Source organism: Panicum virgatum, chromosome 3K, assembly GCF_016808335.1.
Source record: "Panicum virgatum strain AP13 chromosome 3K, P.virgatum_v5, whole genome shotgun sequence".
Taxonomy (NCBI): domain Eukaryota; kingdom Viridiplantae; phylum Streptophyta; class Magnoliopsida; order Poales; family Poaceae; genus Panicum; species Panicum virgatum.
Window position 1 is genome coordinate 25,068,614 of NC_053138.1, and position 18,820 is coordinate 25,087,433.

Consider the following 18,820-nt stretch of genomic DNA (forward strand, 5'->3'; position numbering starts at 1 on the left):
TGGCTGAGGCGCCGGATGAGCTGCTGGGGATACATTGCAGTTGCAGCTGCATGGCAGATCATAGCCCCGGCCCTCTTGAAAAAAACTTGCTTCACCAATCACCGGCCGGACGCTGGTGAAAAAGATTTTGCAGTGAAGAACTTCCCTGTAATCCTGTGAGTCGCCCAAGGGCGGAGCTTCATTGGGCCAAGGGGGGCTTGGCCCCCCCGGCCAATGAAAATTTCCACTACGTGAATAGTAAAATGGCTACTGTCCATTACTGTATCAAAAGAGTGCCCCCCTCATTTGTCTAAAATTCAAGGTCAAGCTCCGTCATTGGAGTCGCCAGTAGAGTTTCAGCAGTGAAGATCTGCTTGTGAGTGAGTCGCGAAATTACGAAACATGCACCTTTCGACGACCTCCATGGAATGGAACAGCCAATGTTGCTTTCTGTCGTTTGTTTCTGGGCCTGAGTTGACCACAGCTTAGCGGCCCATGTAGGAGTACAGAAGAAAAATCGTGGGTTCAGTTACACAGGCCGTATGATATTGGGCTGAAATCAACCTAAGGTCTTTCTTGGTTACGCAGGCCGTGTTGGACCGGACTACCAGAAGGAAAAGGAATCGTGGGTTCAGTTACACGGGCCGTATAATATATATAAATTTTGGTATGAGACAACCTTTTTATTCTACTAGATAGATCATTGGTTTTTTTTAGAACAAATTTTCAACGACATGCTGGTGGAACAACTATCCAAAATTTTTGAAACATTTTTCTTGGTTTGGAACAGTTTTTGTTCAACCATAACTCTTTATTAGTACGTAATAATTCTTTTTTATGGTTTGCTAGACAAACAATCTTTCTATATTCTCGGAATACTTTTTTTAAAAAAATAAATAATTTTTCCAGTTCGATCTGAGCATTTTGATTTTTACGGAAATAGTTTCGGGTAATGACTTTGCAAGCTTGTTGCTGTTAGATGGGGCCTAGGGAAGGTGGCTAAAATAATCAAAGATTTGTCTCAGATTACCATTATGTAAGCTGTTGGTGATCTGAATGGCTACTTCTTCTTAAAGCTGTTGGTGATCTGAATGGGCTTTTAGACTTGGTCAGTGGACTATATGATTATTTGTTATCTTCCTACCTAGGCGGAACATAATCATATCAATTATGTGTGTTGACATGGTCCTCGTGGAGGTGGCACTACCAGTGAATTGGCTTGTTGTACAGGCGGAGGCAGTGACTTGGCGTAACATGTTCTCGGACAAGATCAAGAGCGCACCACCTGATGCGACGCCAATAATTCGCGCGTACCATCCAACAGGGCATATACCACACCACACTACCACAGCTAGTCAGGGGCGAAGCTCAGTTAGACACCGTGGTTGCCTAGGCACCCAGGCAAAAATTGAAAAAGCTTGTTAGCAGCAAAGTTTCACCGTTAGTGCACCCCCCGTGGGCCACAAGCAGGCACCCCCCCATGGACCAATTAGTCAATGAGCTTTCAGCCACAGGCCAAGGCGCAGACAGCAAGGCCCAAAGCCCACCAAAAAAAGCAGGAAGAATGCTTCTCGAAGGAAACTGGGCAGAATACGGAAGGACGTATCTTGCTCTGTTCTTGCGCTTGCAGATTGGCGTCTTTCTTCAGTTCTTCTGGTGCTTTCCTTTTCGCCAGCCGCGCTCGTCTTTTCGCCTGCCGCGCTCGCGCGCTTGGCCGACACGCGACGCGGTGCGGCGACCTCGACGCAGGCGCAGGGCACGCAAGCCGCACGGCCGCAAGGCAAGCCCGCAAGCAGCACTGCAGCACGCAGCAGCAGGCAAGGCATCGCCCGGCCGCCCAGCGTCTGCAAGGACAGGGGTCAAAGGGCGCATTTGGGAGTAAGCAAGAACTTTAATCCCTCATCTTTTCTCGCTAATTTTGTCCCCAAATTGAGTTTGGATAATTCCTATGTTGTGTTGTTTACTCCTATAGGTTTAGGAGCAGCATGTTACATTTTAATCTAGGGTTTCTTTTTTCTCGGTCATGACAGCAAGCAACTAAAATCCGATTGTTCTTGCAAATGATAGGGAAATCATGGAGAAGTATTTTAAAAGAAAAGCACCAGAGCTAGATAGTAGCATCAATCCACGAAATTTATGTGTGGAGGATATAAATTGGGAAGAAGAGATTAAATATGATCCGGGCTTAAGGAAACAAATTGATTCTTATCATCCTAATCAGAGAGAGAAGGTGAGAAGAAAATACTTAGAGAACGGGCCTTGTCAGCCTCGCACATGCAACTTTCCTGTTTCATATATTGGAGACAAGCCAAGAAGATTTATTCCGGAATGGTTTGATGAGTTTGGAAGTTGGCTTGAGTATAGTGAGTCCAAGGGTAGAGCATACTGCTTTTATTGTTTCTTGTTTAGAGAAAAGAAAGATGCAGGATATGAAGCATTTGTTGTTAATGGTTGGAATGGTTATCACAGGAAAGATAGGCTACGACTACATGTTGGTGATGTTGGTGGCCTGCACTTTGTTGCAATGAAGAAGTGTGATGATTTGTTAAGGAGGGAGCAACACATAGATGTTGCTTGGAATCACCACTGTGAAAAAGCTAAGAGGGCTTATTTTACACGGTTGAATGGATCAATTGATACTGCTAGGCTATTGCTGAAGCAAGGATTGCCTTTTCGTGGTCATGATGAGTAAAAAAACTCCAACAATAAAGGGAATTTCTTGGAATTTTATCATTGTGGCAACCGTGAGAAAACATAAGGGCATAAGCAATTTTTTAACTCGGATTTCAATGTTGTTAAATGTGGTGGGTGGTTCAGCAAAGAGAAGGGATATGATTAGAGATATAAATCATGAACAAGTGAGGAAGGCCTTGGGTTGTGGGCAACTTGAGACGGGGACAGGGTTAAATCAAGAGCAATGCCTTCAAAGACCCGGAGATACTCGTTGGAGCTCGCATTATAAAACTTTTAAAAGTTTGGTCAGCATGTTTCCTACAGTAGTTCAGGTGCTAAAAGTTGTGGAAAAAGATGACAAGGATTGGAGAAATAGAGATCAAGCATCAAATCTTCTAGTCTATTTTCAATCTTTTGACTTTGTCTTTTATTTGCATCTCATGTTAACTACATTAGCAGCCACAAACACTTTGTCTTTATCATTGCAACGCAAGGACCAAGACATTGTGAATGCCATTGGATGTGTAAGATCAACTAGACACCATTTGATTAGCCTTAGAAGAGATGAGTGGGGTAAATTGTTAGATGAAGTGAATGAGTTTTGTGCCATGCATGATATTGGTACATTGCAAATGGAAGATACATACATTGATCCCCAACAACCTAGGAAAAAATCTGGAATTACAAATAAGCATCACTATGAAGTGGATTGCTTTAATGAAGTTATTGATTGGCTAGTCCAAGAGCTTGATAGTCGTTTTAATGAGACAAGCTCTGAATTGCTTGTTTGCTCGGCTGCATTCAATCCAAGAGATTCATTTGCTGATTTTGATGTGGATAATTTGATGAGATTAGCAGAACTATATCCTGATGATTTTAGCTTTGATGATTTGAGGGAGCTTAGACACCAATTGTGCCTTTATATTGCTGATGTACGAGAAGATGGTAGATTCTCCAACTTAAATACTATTGGTGAGCTTTCCCAGAAAATGGTGCAGTCAAAGAAGCACCATCGTTATACATTTGTTTATTGGCTCTTGAAGCTTGTGCTAGTATTGCCTATCGCTACTGCAACGGTAGAGAGATGTTTTCATGCCATGAAGATTGTGAAGACTTGCTTAGCTAATCGCATGGGCGATGAGCACTTGAGTAATAGGCTTATTTGCTATGTGGAGAAAGAAATACTGAAGAAAGTTACCAATGAGGCTGTGGTTCGACGTTTTATGAACATGGAAGGAAAAGATCGCAAATATGATATCTGAAATGAAAGGTATGCAACGCATATATTTTCAATGGACAATTCTATAATTTCTTAGCTACAACTTAACTTGTTTGTTCTCTTTTATTTAGGGACCGGGATTTTGGAGTCGGATCATATATTTTGGTTATGATTATGGATTTATCAAATGGCATGATCAATATCACTTCATTTTGTTAAATGGTAGATAATACTATCACTTATTCATATTTATTACCCTATCTATGTTGAGCTATTGATATCAAATGTTTGGTAATTATGCCATATAGCTATGATATATTGTTTCAACCATAGCTGCATGTCAATATATCATCATGCTTACGGTAAAAATAGTGCAATGGTGCACCCCCCACAGATTCGCTCTAGCTTCGCCCCTGCAGCTAGTGGCACTCGTCACTTGTGTGGCCAGCGGATGATGGAGCTTCCCAGTACCGAAGCCTGCTGCTAGCAATCTAGCATGCATGTTTTAAAAATCTTGGCAAACGTCGGGTCATCTCTGTCCCGTTCCGCCGTTTCAAAGTCAAATCGCGCGTGTCAAATCTCTTTTTTTTTATCACTCCGACAACCGCAGATTAAAATGGCTTGTCAAGCAGAATTTTCCCCCCACATATTAGCAGAAAGCCACCGAGCTAGAGTTATATATGCCCTGGTGACGACGACGGGTTACCTAATTAAGCAGGAAAAGCGCAGGATATGTATAGCTAGTGCACCTGAAGTTCGTGCAAAAAAAAAAGTTTTGATCGGCTAGGGCTAAGGCTAACAATCCAACTGTGGCGCGATAGGATCTTAAGGATCGTGATAAACATGGATGGAGAAGCGAAGCTGCATTTGCGCACAGCACAGCAGGCTCTCCCACATCCATCGTCCCCACTGTCCCACTACTGTCGGTGCCGTTCAGTGATCAATTCCGAGGCGCAAACGCTTCGAACCCAAAAAGGACCTGATCTGATGAGCGCCCACAGCACGCGGGTGACGCGGTGGCGCGGGCATGGCACGCTTGGCGCCGGGGGCAGACAGGTAGGGCGTAGGGGTCTGCACGCATGGAACCCCCAGGCACACGTCCACATTGACGAACATTCCACTCCATGTAAACACGCGGCCTTTACTTCGCAGTGATCAGAATTCAGAGAGGCTACACCGATCGAGCGAGCTCACGTAACAGTGTCTGAAAATCGCGGCGGATTCTCAGCCACACCTACCGGCCTCCTACCGACAGCGCGGCCCCGATCGGCTGCGTACAAATCCGCAGCGGCCCTGCAGGTCTGCAGCTCGCGGTCGCGGTTGTGCAGCTGCGCCCGCCCACGCCCACTGGTCACTGTCCTCCTCCTCCAGCCCTCCTCCATTATTGATGCGTCGATGCGATGCTCGGTCTCATTATTTCGACGATGCCTCGCCACTGATCTGATCTGATTCTCGCTTTCGTTTCGCCTTTTCCTGGCCGGCCCGGCCGGCCCCGTATTTCTCCTTCTCTGTCTCCGATCCCCGGCCGGCCGGTAGGATAGGCTGCTGGGAAGGTAGATTGTATTGGCAGCGCGATGAAGGTCAGCTCGGGCTTTGAGAGCGCGAGCGCGAGCAGCGCCGGCGGCTCTGCTGGCTCGGGCTCCGGCAGCAGCTCCGGCTGGGGCTCGGGCTCCTTCAACCTCCGGAACCTATCCAAGGTCATCCTGCCGCCGCTCGGCGGGCCCTCCGGCCACAGCCAGCTCCATGCCGGCTCCGACAAGTGGGTCATCTCGCCGCTCGACTCCAGATACAGGTGACTGATGCTGTTCATCCGATGCATGCAATGTTTAACTTTAATAAAGCTCATAGCCACAGATAGTATATGATCTTGCATCCTTGCTAGCCATACCATGCCATCTTCTTGACGGGCAATTATATTTGACATCCGTGCCGCCGCCATGGGATTTGGGCGGCCGTCGATCGCCAGGTGCTGGGAGACGTTCATGGTGGTCCTGGTGGCGTACTCGGCGTGGGTGTACCCGTTCGAGGTGGCGTTCATGAACGCGTCCCCCAAGGGCGGCCTGGAGGTGGCGGACATCGTCGTCGACCTCTTCTTCGCCGTCGACATCGTGCTCACCTTCTTCGTCGCCTACATCGACCCCAGGACCCAGCTGCTCGTCCGCGACAGGAAGAAGATTGCCCTCAGGTACCAGTACCACGCCCTTGCTCTAGCTTGCCTCGCGCATCGCAGCTTCGCATGCAGCAGCTATTGAGCTTTTGTCGATCGGGCGCATGCCAATTGTGAGAGGAAAAAAAAACAAAAAGTTTACGAGCCGTCTACGATGACGAGAGGCGTCTCGGACTCTAGGATGGACGATCATGCAGCTTCGACCTCTTGCATCGGCATCGTCGGCCCCGCCTTTCTCTTACTTTTAGGTGCACCGAGCCATCGACCCGTCGGAAAATGGCAAGGGTGGTCGGTTGTTTCTGGGTGCTGTTGGAGATTCATTAGATGAGCCGTCCAATTTCCATTCTGATCATTATCTACCTCTTCTTAGTGAAAAGAAAATTGTTTCCGACCTTTGAACATTCAGAGCCTGATGGGGACGTGCAAGCGACGGCTAACGAGTCGTAGGCTCATAGCTGACGCCGGCCATATACACGCACAGTATTAGAGACGCAGCTTAATTCGTTTCAGATTCCATCTCGAAGGTGACAGAATGCTAGCAGAGAGATTTCGGGAAGCACACGAGGCCACATTTTTAGTCTAGAAGAAAGCATCTAGAAAACCACTTGATGACATGTAGGTCATGAACAACCATAATGCAGCGGGGACTACTGCAAAAAAGAGAATATTACCTGCAAAGAATTCCAGAGCACATGCATGGGACCCAAAACAAAACCGCATTATTATTGATCCGTGAAGTTTTTGCCTCTCGCTGTCGCTAGCTGCCTAGCTGGTGGTTGTAGAGCGAACGCGAGCACAGTACCGAGTCAGTAGAGTGACGTGAGATGTGTGTGCAGGTCAAATGGACCATTTCGTCATCAAATTGAGGTAGGTAACGTTTGTACTCTTGTGTCCTGTATCACCGATTCGATATTCTGGACGTACGTGCTAGCAGCAGGCTACTGCTAGTACTGTACCTGCAGATTTCGCCGATAGAAGCATGGGGCCCATGAGCCGTGAAATGCTTTTATTCTGAAGATATTTTTGGAAGAAAAGCAAATATGTTTTTTAGAGAAAAATCGCTTCAAATTTGCCACAGAAAAAAATCTGATGCATATTACCGTATACCTGGTATCAAGCCAAGCCATTAAATAATCCACACTGCACGTTTGGTAAAAAAAATAATAAATAAAAGATACAAACCCAGAACCCAACTTTCTAGTCCAATGGGCCTTACTCCAGAGTGCAGGCGACCCAAACTAAACCGGGCCGTATCCCTAAAAAAAAAACGGGCCGTGATAAGGAGAAAAAACGGGCCTTGATTGAATATTGGTTGTTGTTCCTCTTCCGAATCATTCATTTTTTGCTTGCGCAGGTACCTGTCGACGTTCTTCATCATGGACGTGGCGTCGACGATCCCGTTCCAGGGCCTGGCCTACCTCATCACCGGCGAGGTCCGGGAGGGAGCCGCCTACAGCCTGCTCGGCGTGCTCCGCCTCTGGCGGCTCCGCAAGGTCAAGCAGTTCTTCACCAGGCTCGAGAAGGACATCCGCTTCAGCTACTTCTGGGTCCGCTGCGCGCGCCTCGTCGCGGTCGGTAACCACACACACACGCGCGCGCGCGCGCACACACACACACACACACACACACACACACACACACCCACCAGCGATTCCGGTGGCTGAACTATGAAGCATCGTCGTCTTGCTCTGGCCTGCGCAGGTGACGCTGTTCTTGGTGCACTGCGCCGGCTGCCTCTACTACCTGATCGCCGACCGGTACCCGGACCGGGACAAGACGTGGATCGGCGCGGCGATCCCCAACTTCCGGCAGGCCAGCCTGCGGATCCGCTACATCTCCTCCATCTACTGGTCCATCACCACCATGACCACCGTCGGCTACGGCGACCTCCACGCCGAGAACACCGTCGAGATGGTCTTCAACATCCTCTACATGCTCTTCAACCTCGGCCTCACCGCCTACCTCATCGGCAACATGACCAACCTCGTCGTCGAGGGCACCCGCCGCACCATGGAGTTCGTGAGCACCACCAACCAACTCCCTCCCATGCGAATTACTACTAGATTATTAGATGATGACACGATCGATGAGGAGCACTTGCTGATTGGCTCGGATGATCGACGCCGCAGAGGAACAGCGTCAGGGCGGCGTCCAACTTCGTGGGCCGGAACCGCCTGCCGCCGCGGCTCAAGCAGCAGATCCTGGCCTACATGTGCCTCAAGTTCAGGGCCGATAGCCTGAACCAGCAGCAGCTCATGGACCAGCTGCCCAAGTCCATCTACAAGAGCATCTGCGAGCAGCTCTTCCTCCCAGTCGTCAGGGACGTCTACCTCTTCAGGGGCGTCTCCAGGGAGGGGCTCCTCTGCCTCGTCACCAAGATGAAGCCCGAGTACATCCCGCCGCGGGAGGACGTGATCGTGCAGGACGAGGCGCCCGAGGACGTGTACGTCGTCGTCTCCGGCGAGGTGGAGGCCGTGCGGCTCGACGGCGCCGACGAGCGGGTGCAGGCCACGCTGGGGGCGCGGGACATCTTCGGCGAGGCCAGCGCGCTGAGCGACCGCGCACAGGGCTTCACGTTCCGGACCAGGACGCTCAGCCAGCTGCTGCGCCTCAAGCAGGCCACGCTCAAGGAGGCCATGCAGACCAGGCCCGAGGACAGCGTCGTCATCATCAACAACTTCCTCAAGGTCGGCTATTACCAATCGTCTCACATCACATGTCTCTTCTGGTGATCAGCGACTGAAACGCTTGCCTCGAAATTAATTAATGTCTTGCAGCATCAGGTCGAGATGCATGGCATGAAGGTCGAGGACTTGCTGGGAGAGAACACTGGCGAGCCGCAGGGCGATGCTAGTAATGTGCTCACGGTCGCCGCGATGGGGAACAGCGCCTTGCTCGAGGACCTCCTCAGGGCCGGGAAGGACGCCGACGTCGGCGACGCCAAGGGCAGGACAGCACTGGTAAGTGGTAACTGAACACATGGAAGGACACAAAATCGGAGCAATTTCAATCATGCTCCCGATGCATCGTTACTGATTTTTTTGGGCTGCTCTGTTCTCGCCGACGACGCCACGCGCGGCAGCACATCGCGGCGGCCAAGGGGTACGAGGACTGCGTGCTGGTGCTCCTCAAGCACGGCTGCAACGTCAACATCCGGGACGCGCAGGGCGGCACGGCGCTGTGGCACGCCGTCGCGGCGGGGCACCACAGGATCTCCAACATCCTCTACCACTTCGCGCGCGTGTCGAGCCCGCGCGCCGGCGGCGACGTCCTGTGCCTCGCGGCGCGCCGCAACGACGTCGGCGCGCTCCGGGAGCTGCTCAGGCTCGGCGTGGACGCGGACGCGGAGGACCACGACGGCGCCACCGCGCTGCGCGCCGCGGTGGCCGAGGGCCACGCCGACGCGGCCAGGTTCCTGATCATGAACGGGGCCAGCGTCGACAAGGCCGGCCTCGACGACGGCGGCGGCTCCGGCCCCGGCGGCGCGCGGCTGACGATGTCGCCGGTCGAGCTGCGCGAGCTCCTGCGGAAGCGGGAGCTCGGCCACCAGATCACCATCCTCAACCCGCCAGCGGTTGTCCCGGTGAACGGCGAAGGCTCGTCGTCGGGGCACAGCCGCCAGGGCAGGTTCCCGAGCGCAAGCCCGCCGGACAGCGCCCGCTGGCCTCGCCCTCGCGTGAGCATATACAAGGGCCACCCGTTCGCCAGAACCCAGAGCTCGGACGCCGGCAAGCTGATCCACCTGCCCGGCACGATGGAAGAGCTCAGAGCCATCATCCGTACGCCCAGAAAACCGCAGCTCATTTCAATTCGGGTTGCAGCGGCAAACACGTTGCAGTACTAAACTGAGCCATGCTCGTTCGTTCTTTCTTGGTGCTTTCTTTCCATTTTCTTCAGGCGAGAAGCTGAAGGTCGTCCACGCGGAGAAGGCGCCGATCGTGAACGACGAAGGAGCGGAGGTCGACTCCGTCGACGTGATCAGGGACAACGACAAGCTGTTCGTGGTCACCGAAGAGGATCTGAGGCGGCTGGCAGCCATGGAACCGGTGCCCGCGTCGTCGTAGCATCTGTAGATTCGGGTGTGTTTCACTAGTAGTGTGTCACTCAAGGTAGATGTGCATCCAATCCAGGAGTGAGTTGAATAACCGAGTCACCTCGCTCTATGGCACGGATTCTTTTTTTTTTTTGAGCAATTATGGCACGGATTCAGGGGACGTGATCGAGGAGTGTTGTAGAACACAGCAACGGTGGAGGAAAAAAAAATATATGCATTCAAAATGCAAATCCAACCCTGTGCAGTGTGCAAACCCATCGAGGTGGGTTCTCATTCTCAGTCTCACCAATATTAACCGTCCCAGTGATTTCTCGCACATCGACCGTGTCATATGGCAGAGAGCTACGTACTGAAGATCGGCTAGTATTTGACGGTGTCCACCAGCCGATCTCTGCAGTGGCATTGCCCTTGCAATTGCCGCGGACGCCACCGGCCACATCAATCTTTGGATCCACAGAAGCCCTGCATCAACTTGAGTTGGAACCACTCTGCTCGAGCTCCTTCGCTGGAGATTACTGTAGCCTAGCCCTGTGCTCTCTCTAGCGGCCGCCACAGTTCTGCAAAATGTACTCCACCTTTTCTCTCTCTAGTAGTTATGCAGGGTCAGCTAAGTAACCTCCAAGATGCTCGCTTGAGTGTCTAAACTATAGATGTCCAAACGGTCAGCCAAGCTTGGCCCTAGCCCGGGCTCGGGCCCAACTAAGCCCGGCCAACTTCGTGCAGGGCTAGGCCCGACACTATAGTTCACTGGGCCGGGCCGTGCTTGCCCACCGGCTGCAGCAACAGCCCAAGCACGGGCCCACAAGGCCATTTTTGTGATGTGCCAGCCCGGTTGGCACGGCCAGCCCAGGCTCGGTGGAGCAGTGGAGGCACCGCCGGAGTCTTGTGGAGGTACCGGCCGCCGAGATCTGGTCGAAGCGCTGGCCACCATGCTCTATGGAGGAGCTAGCCTCTCGGATCTGTGGAGGCGCCGGCCGTTGGGGCCGGAAGAGGGAAGGCTCAAGCGGAGGGGAGGCAACCGACGCGATGGAGGGAGGCGGCAGTTCGGTTGGGTGGAGTGGGAGTGGAGTGGCCAAGCGGCACCAGAGGTGGAGGAGATGAGGGGGAGCAACGCCGGAGGTGGAGATTTGGAGGAGAGGAGGGGGAGTCGGGAGCAGCCCCGGCAGTGGAGGAGACTAGGAGAGGGAGTTGGGGGAGAGGGCGAGCGGCGTTGGAAGTTGAGGAATTGAGGAGAGGAGGGAGGCAGGTCACCGGAAGGGGCGGAGGGAGGAAGGTGGAGGTTGCGGGATCGGAGGATGGGGGAGGATTACATTCTGACCTTCTGGGCTCTCGACCGTGAGATGGGTAGGTGAAGCGCCCCCTCATAAGAGAGAACTTAAATGTGTTACAAACATCAGTCCCAGGAGGCTGATGACACATTTATTACATCAGATGGTTCATTACCGTACAACTCTACGCGGTAGTGAGCAGAGAAGCGCCACTATCGCGAGGATTATAATCCATACACACGCAACAATATTAAATATAAAAAGAAAATCATCAGAGTCTTACGCCATGCGGTATCTCCTGCGGGTGACCCAAATCCACAGGCAAGGCTGGGTGCAGGACGGTACCCCTACTCAACGTCGTCAGGTACAAAGTCTGGATCTTCTTCTGTAAAAATAAAGAATGGGGTGAGTACAAACGTGCTCAGCAAGTCCAACCACACCCACGGAGGGGGTATAAACAGAGTATAATGCACAGGGTAAATCAAGGATAAGGCTAGGGTTCGATTTGCGGAAATCAATATTTTATGCAGGGGTTCGTTTGAAAGAAAACATTTTTTTAAAAATCATTTTTCTTATACCGGGTAACACCAAGGGTTGATCCTCACAGGATCCAAATTTTAAGACTGCTACCGGACTCCTCGTCTGCCGTAGCACACGGCACAACTGCCGGACACATTTCCAAAACAACTCACGCCAACCCATCCCATAGTAAGCACTAGTTGTGAGACCACACCGTAACTCGCCCAGTACCGTGGGCACGGCTATTTGAATAGATTCTTAACTCTGCAGAGGTGTGCAACTTTACCCACAAATGGGGTACCACAACACGATCACCTTAGTGTCGGTGCAGATCCCAGCAAAGCCATTACCCACCTTAGCTAGACCTGACTAGCCATCACCGGATGCACCAAGGGGTCATCGACCGTCCACCTAGGTTTAACCGGGGCATAAGTCACTCGGGGCTTATCCCCTCTCCTTAGTCACCCGTTGCTCTCAGCTCTCCTGATGACTATCAGACTAACTAGTGGGATTTATGCTAAGCCGTTGCCCATACAACGGTCGAGTGGTTTGCACGAAAGTGGAGTTAGGTGAGATGTAACACCAACTCGGTCCTTAGGGGTGACAAGATGGATATCTCCCTTCCTTGCCCTGCCACATTGGCACGAGCACACCAAACAGCAAATCACACTGAAATGCCATCCATCCCGTCTAGACTCACCTTTCGAAAATCCACTTTTATCCCTTCCCACACACACACCTTTTCTTTATAAAACAAGTTGTATAAAGTAGCAGGTCCTAAGCATTCTAGTATCGATTAACGTCTAGGCAAAATCAGACATTAATCTAGGTGGTCAAGGAATGGTTATCACAGAACAAGGGGTGGCTATCCAACCGTGTTTTCATGCAAGCAAAACATATGCAAATTTTGTAATACAGGGCAAAAGGTTGTGTTTATAAAAACTAGGACAAAAACATGCATCAAAGGATGTGATTGAACTTGCCGTCTTCGTAGCCTTCGGGGAGGTCTTGTCCTTCGGGCTCGGGGTCGCGGAACTGGTCCTCGTTCACGGGCTCGCAGTACTGCTCGTTAACGGGCCCCCCCTTCGTTCACACCGTGGTCTACGACACGTACAAACAAACACACAATCAAGAAAAAGAAATAAAAGTTTTATCGTTGAGCTCGAATCGGAAATGATTAAGGTACAGAGTTCGGAGTAATGTTTTCGGGCGGTTTCCTTGTGGCATGGACAAAATTATGTTATGAGAGGCGTGGTAAAGTTTTGGGTAGATCCGAGGTCTTTTGGCGCATGGAATGATAGGTCAATAGGGTATTTAGGGTCTAAATAGGGGTAGGGGCTTGGTTTGTATTTTAGAAACTATTTGGGTTATTCTAAAAATGGTCAGGGGTTTATTTATAAATAAGTTTATACAGTGGGGTGGTTCGTTTGCAAATATAATAAAGGTTGGGGCTTTATTTGTAAAAAGGCCACAAGGTGGAAGGTTTCTTAATTAAATTGAATAAAGAGGAGGGGGTTTTGGGCAAAGTCCCCCCATCTTCTACCCCCGACGGGGCAAAACAGGGGAGGACCCTAGGTCGCCGGTGTGGCAGAACCACCTGAATTATCCCGGCTCAAGTGCGCAGGGCATCACCATAAAGGCAACACTAGCTCAAACGCACTTCAAACGGAACAATTCTTGGTCTGTCGGGTAACGTCCCGATACAACCACCGGTTCTCGGATCGAACAAGCATACCCCGCACGAAGGCGAGTCCAGAGATATTACAACCACAAGTTTTGCAACACAGGCATAAAATGATTACAAACCAGTTCTAAAATATTATTACAAGTACAAACTTTAAAAAAACAGTTATACAAACCATAACTTTAACTTCAGAGTTTGAAAGCAGCGGAAAGAGACAACGATGGCTACAACACGTCGCAAAAGTATACCAAGCTAGCCCAAGCAAGGTATTACTCGTCATGGTCATTGCCGGCCGAAGACGAATCCCACTCTACGGACCAGCCAGGAGGCAAAGAGCAGGGATAGGTCAAACTAGCGACCTGATCCTCAAGACTCATACCTGAAAAAGGGTTTCAACAGCAAGGCTGAGTATTCTAATACTCAGCAAGACTTAACCGTCAACGGGTATAAGTAGCCCACTATAGCTAGACTATGCAAGGTTTGTGAGGCTCTGGTTTTCCTTTTTGCTGAAAAGCCATAAAGAGTAGATCCTTACTTTCAAGTTTTAGCTTTCAAGATTCTAGTAGATTAACCATTCTATGTAAGCAACTACTATCCAAACATGGTAGAAAACTAAGCAAACATCAAGATTAATAAATAATATTGTTGCTCTTATTACTCTGTGTGGCAAAGGGATCAAGCAGTCTCATTTCATTGTGAGAGGCGGACGATTCTGAATCGAAATTCAACCTTGCAAGGATAACCTAGCACACACGCTTGAAGCACCGTCGAGTCACTTCGAAGCAACCGTTGACCTTTCTTTCCGGCTTGTGGATAGGGTCACTCTCCCCGACTACAGGGCTCCAAGGTCCACCCGTGCCCGGTCCACCCTTGTCCCTTGAAGTCGTAGTGTTGATCAACAATAACATTTAAAAACCTATCTCTAAAGAGAGAGTGAAAGGTATATCCACTCCCCGGTCCAATCGGCTACTAGGCTTGCCGCGTACCATATTTACGGCATGTGGCTAGTACTTTCAAAAACTTAACCACCGCTACCACACCCCGCGACCTTAGCAAGTTCATCAACACAGACGGGGTCTCACATAAAGTCATGATATCGATCACAACCCCGTCCGTCGTCCTTATATTGATAACAGAAGTAAACAAACAATTCCTATAAAGCTCGCGAGTGACAGGCAATCACTCGACTTTTACCGGTCCTATAAGCTTAGCAAGTAGTCGATCTCGAGTCTAGTGTTCAGTACATAGGTTCCTAGGATCATGCATCTAGGGTTTCAATTCAAATCCTAAGAACTGTAAATGCACAAGTAAATAATAACAGTAAATGATAATAATTTGAAATATAGGTTATGTCCGGGGCTTGCCTTCTCGGTAGTTGCTAACTATTTCAGCTCTAGGCTCTTCCGAACTTTGGTTCGGGGCTTCAGGTAGTTCAGCTGCATTCACCTGGACTTCTGGATCACCTCTGTCAGACTTCGGGATCAACTCGTACGTCCCGTCCGATAAGGCAGTCGTATCTATATGAAATGCAAGAGGTGACATTATAAATACACTCAGATCATGGTAAAGTTGTAGGCTAACAACTGGCAAAAAAAAAAACATAACACATGGGCAATCGTTTATAGAGTAGTTAACTAACAAATCTAACTACACAAGGCATCATGATCAACAGCACAACTAAAGTGAACTACTCCATAAACAAGTGGGGGTGGTTTTCTATAACAAACAAAACATAGTTTGCTAATAAATCAACTACTCAGAGTAAAAACAGTAATAAATTCTGCAAAAATTACACTAAATAGAACATGAACAAAGTAATCTACCCTGTAAAAATCATGCCATAACATCTAACCATTTATTCAGAATAATTCATTCACTCAGATAATATCTAGAACAAGCATGAATTACACAGGTCAAACTGAAGCAGAGCAGAAGCTCAAAATTTAACAGGAGGTTGAAACAGAGACGATCTATCTACTGTGAATTTTTCATGATTTTATATACACAGAATTAATTCTGATAAAATAAACAAAATAGACATCAGTTTAGCAAGATTCAATTTTAGCTCCGTTTTTTTAGTCATGAACTGAGGCTCAAACTTCCTGTACAAGCTAAGATGCTTAAAAAGAACATGCAGAAATAAATTCATGATTTATTACGAAGAGAAACTATTTACCATAATTAAAGTCTACTAAACAAGGATTAAATCAAATAAAAAGCTACACCAAAGAAATGATCATGAAATTTTTATATAAAATCAAGTGTTACAAGAGTGAACTACCATAAAAGTTTCACTGTAAGACAAGCTTTCAATCATCAGATAAGAAAAAGATAAAACATTTAGTATTTATTTACCTAGTGACACAAAACCAATTATACAGCAAAAACTTTCAACAAAAGCCTAACATATTATGATTCTACTGCATAGAGCTAAACACAAGGATTCCAAAACATCAAAGTTTATATTTTTCTGAATTTCCTATGAATTTCTATGGAATTTCAAAGTTCACTGCAAAAATTACAAAGGAGTCCTTAGTGGCACTATTCATATGAGTCACAGTCTATTCACCTAACCCCCTGGGGTTTTGTTTCTTCCACCCCGAGGTCCTTGGCCCGGTTTGCGAAGGGGAACAGGGAAGGGAGCGCCGGATCCCGGCGGCGTGTGTCGCCGGCGGCGAGGGGAAGGGGGCCAGGGAGCTAGAGGGGACCACGGCGCACCTGTAGAGGGTCTTGGGTGGGGCTGAGGTGGACTGAGGCGACGGCTCAACGGATCCCGGCGGCCGGCGGCGAGCTGTGTTGACGGAGGCGGCGCTCTGGCAGTGGGAGGGTGTCGAGGAGTGGGGGAAAAGCTTCAAGAGAGCAAGGTGAAGCTTCTAGGGTGGTTGGGAGGGGCGGAGCAAAACTAGACTGACGGGTCTACGGCGAGCTGGGCGGCGGCGGAGCTCGGCTACGACGGCGAGGGGGCTCCGGTGGAGGTCTGAGGGCAGGATTAGGCCTGAGAGCTGCGCGAGGTCAAGGCAAAGCTACTGGTGGGGTCAATTGAGTGCGAGGAAGGGCGGAGGAGTGGGTTCGACGGCGAGAGTGAGCTCGCCGGCGTTCTGCGGAGCGGCGGCGGTGTTCTGGGGCGTCGGAGTGGGGAATCGGAGAGAGAGCGTGCAGAATAGAGTGTAGGGGTTCTCCAGAGGCTGGGGCGCGTGCGAAAGGAGGCCCTGGGGCTCTACGGCGAGCTCGCCACGGCGGCGTCGCGGTGGCGGCCGCGAGACGGTTCTGGGCGGCGTGGCGAAGGGAGGGAGCTCCAGCGCGCGGGGAGCTGGGTCCAGAAGCTCGTGGGGGCGCCACGTGAAGCGGAGGCGAATTTGTATTTGGCCGGGGGCGTCCCAGCGCGGCGGGCGGGCGGCGCACGGCACCGGCGGCGAGAGAGAGCAGAGAGGGAAGCTGGGGAAGAAGACAGGGATCTAAACGCAATTTCCAAAATTTCAGAGACCTATCTGAACAACATGGATAACTATTAATCTAGGGCTCAAATGAAAAAGTGTCCAACATGAAAGTTGTTCAGTTTTTCAAGACCTACAACTTTGATGTTGACCAAAAATTTATTTGATCAAAGATTCAAGAGCTAATTTTGAAAACATGGAAAGAATTTTAAATTCCAGGAACCTTGTCTTTTTCAATGTATTTTCACTTTAAACATAGACTTAAAAGCAAAATTTGCTGCCATGTAATAAATGCTCTGAATTTTGCAAAAACACCCTCCACAAAAGTTATAAATGCATACTCTATTCAATATAACTGCAGAAAGGACCTTGCATAAAATCATAATTACACATAGAACCTTTTTATATTTACAAAAAGATCCTTTTTCAAGCAATTCAAGCATATGATGCATGATTTGGTTCTAATTACCCTAAATTGGCTATTTAAAAACCTGGGCCGTTACAGCCGGCGGCCATGGGCTCGCGGCCCTGGGGCATGGCGGCGGCCGGGAATAGGGGGGAAAGGGGCAGGGCGACGCCGGGATTCGATTCTCCCCTCAATTTCAGAGGGGGGGCCCGTGGGAAGGAGCGCGGCGGCGGCCGTGGGCGGCGCGATAGAGCCGGCCAGAGGCGGTGTCGGTGAGGGAAAAGGGGAAGGAGGAGGAGAAGGTCCGTCTCCCCTACCTAGCGCGATCTGGGGTGCAGTGGGGCGGCTTGGCCACGGTGACCGTTGGCGGCGGCGGAGGTGCGCGTGAGGCGGCGGCGCTGGGGCTCGGGAGGAGGTGGGCAGTGGCTGTGGTGGCTTGTGGTGCGGAGGAGCGGTGCGGGGGTCCTTTTATAGGCGAGCTAAGGCGGTGGAGTTTTGGCGGGGCGCGGGCGGAGGCCGGTGAGCGATGCGGCCGAGTTAATGGAGTCGCGACGCGGCGGTGCTAGCACCGAGGCGGCTCGGCGGTGATGCGACGGCACGGGCGCTGTGCGGCACTGGCGGGACGTCAACGGCGGCGGTGGTGCGGTCGGCAAGGCGAGCACTGGTGACGCGACGCCTCGGGCGACCGGCGCAGGCAGCGCTGTGCCAAGGTCACCGGTGATGTGTGGCCGTCGTCATACGGCAAGGAGAGGAAGGTGGGCCGACGTGCGGCGGGAAGGCAGTGGATGGTGTGTGCGTGCGCGCGGGCAGCTTGGCACGGCTGCGCGCGCGGGCGGGCGGTGTCGCGGCTCGGTGCTCCGCGGCGCGGCGGGCGCGGGCGCACGCGCGCGTGTGCACGGCCCGGGTCGGCTTGGCGCGGCGCGGCGCTCGGCCGGGGAAGGTGAGCTGTGGCGGTGCGCGCGTGTGCGTGTGCGTGTGCGTGCACGGAGCAGCAGCCGGGAGCGGGCGGGCGGGGGGGCGTGCGCAGGAGCGGGGTCCAGGGGGCGTGCGTGCGCACGGGCCGAAGGGAGGCGTGCTCGGGCGGGGAGCGTGGCCGGGTGGAGCAGGAGGTGAGGGGGGCGGGCCAGGCGCTCACGGCAGAGGAGAAAGGAAGGAGTGCGGGCCGGGCCGCGCGGCAGAGGAGGGAGAGAAAGGAGGAAGGAGAGAGAGAAAGAAAAAAAGAAAAAGGAAAATGGGAGAAAGAAAAAGAAAAAGAGGGGAGAGAGAGGAACAAGCACTCGCCGGCGGGATTCGCGGCGGCCGCTGTGACCCGGTTGGCCACGCGCAACGTTGCGTGCGCGCGCGGACGAGGCCCCAGGAAAAAGATCGGGGTCGGGAATCGGACGTTAGGAACTGAGAGAGGGATTCCGGGAAAGGG

The 18,820-nt window shown here is 51.0% G+C and overlaps 2 protein-coding genes across 5 annotated transcripts; both read left to right on the forward strand.

Annotated features, from left to right (window-relative positions):
• Window positions 1–1,338: 1,338 nt before the first annotated feature.
• Window positions 1,339–4,203, forward strand: LOC120698604. Of its 3 annotated transcripts, XM_039982295.1 has the most exons (3): window positions 1,339–1,857; window positions 2,047–3,922; window positions 4,003–4,203. In XM_039982295.1, exons 1-2 carry the CDS (start codon window positions 1,460–1,462, stop codon window positions 2,669–2,671), a joined length of 1,023 nt encoding a protein of 340 aa, XP_039838229.1. In that variant the 5' UTR covers window positions 1,339–1,459; the 3' UTR covers window positions 2,672–3,922; window positions 4,003–4,203. The 3 variants fall into 3 exon arrangements, with proteins under 3 accessions (XP_039838229.1, XP_039838228.1, XP_039838227.1); XM_039982294.1 differs by lacking the exon at window positions 4,003–4,203 and having other exon boundaries at window positions 2,047–3,984; XM_039982293.1 differs by lacking the exon at window positions 1,339–1,857 and having other exon boundaries at window positions 1,964–3,922.
• Window positions 4,204–5,167: 964 nt separating this feature from the next.
• LOC120698605 (potassium channel AKT2-like) lies at window positions 5,168–10,327 on the forward strand. Of its 2 annotated transcripts, none has more exons than XM_039982297.1 (8): window positions 5,168–5,663; window positions 5,838–6,056; window positions 7,393–7,609; window positions 7,740–8,057; window positions 8,168–8,725; window positions 8,822–8,998; window positions 9,121–9,817; window positions 9,936–10,327. In XM_039982297.1, exons 1-8 carry the CDS (start codon window positions 5,446–5,448, stop codon window positions 10,100–10,102), a joined length of 2,571 nt encoding a protein of 856 aa, XP_039838231.1. In that variant the 5' UTR covers window positions 5,168–5,445; the 3' UTR covers window positions 10,103–10,327. The 2 variants fall into 2 exon arrangements, with proteins under 2 accessions (XP_039838231.1, XP_039838230.1); XM_039982296.1 differs by having other exon boundaries at window positions 5,169–5,663; window positions 8,816–8,998.
• The last annotated feature ends 8,493 nt before the right edge of the window (window positions 10,328–18,820 follow it).

Coding starts and splice junctions, on each gene's coding strand:
- LOC120698604 (XM_039982294.1), top strand. CDS start 2,661: ATGATGAGTAAAAAAACTCCAACAATAAAGGGAATTTCTTGGAATTTT.
- LOC120698605 (XM_039982296.1), top strand. CDS start 5,446: ATGAAGGTCAGCTCGGGCTTTGAGAGCGCGAGCGCGAGCAGCGCCGGC. Junction 8,058..8,167: donor CCCGCCGCACCATGGAGTTC/GTGAGCACCACC, acceptor TCGACGCCGCAG/AGGAACAGCGTCAGGGCGGC. Junction 8,726..8,815: donor TCATCAACAACTTCCTCAAG/GTCGGCTATTAC, acceptor AATGTCTTGCAG/CATCAGGTCGAGATGCATGG.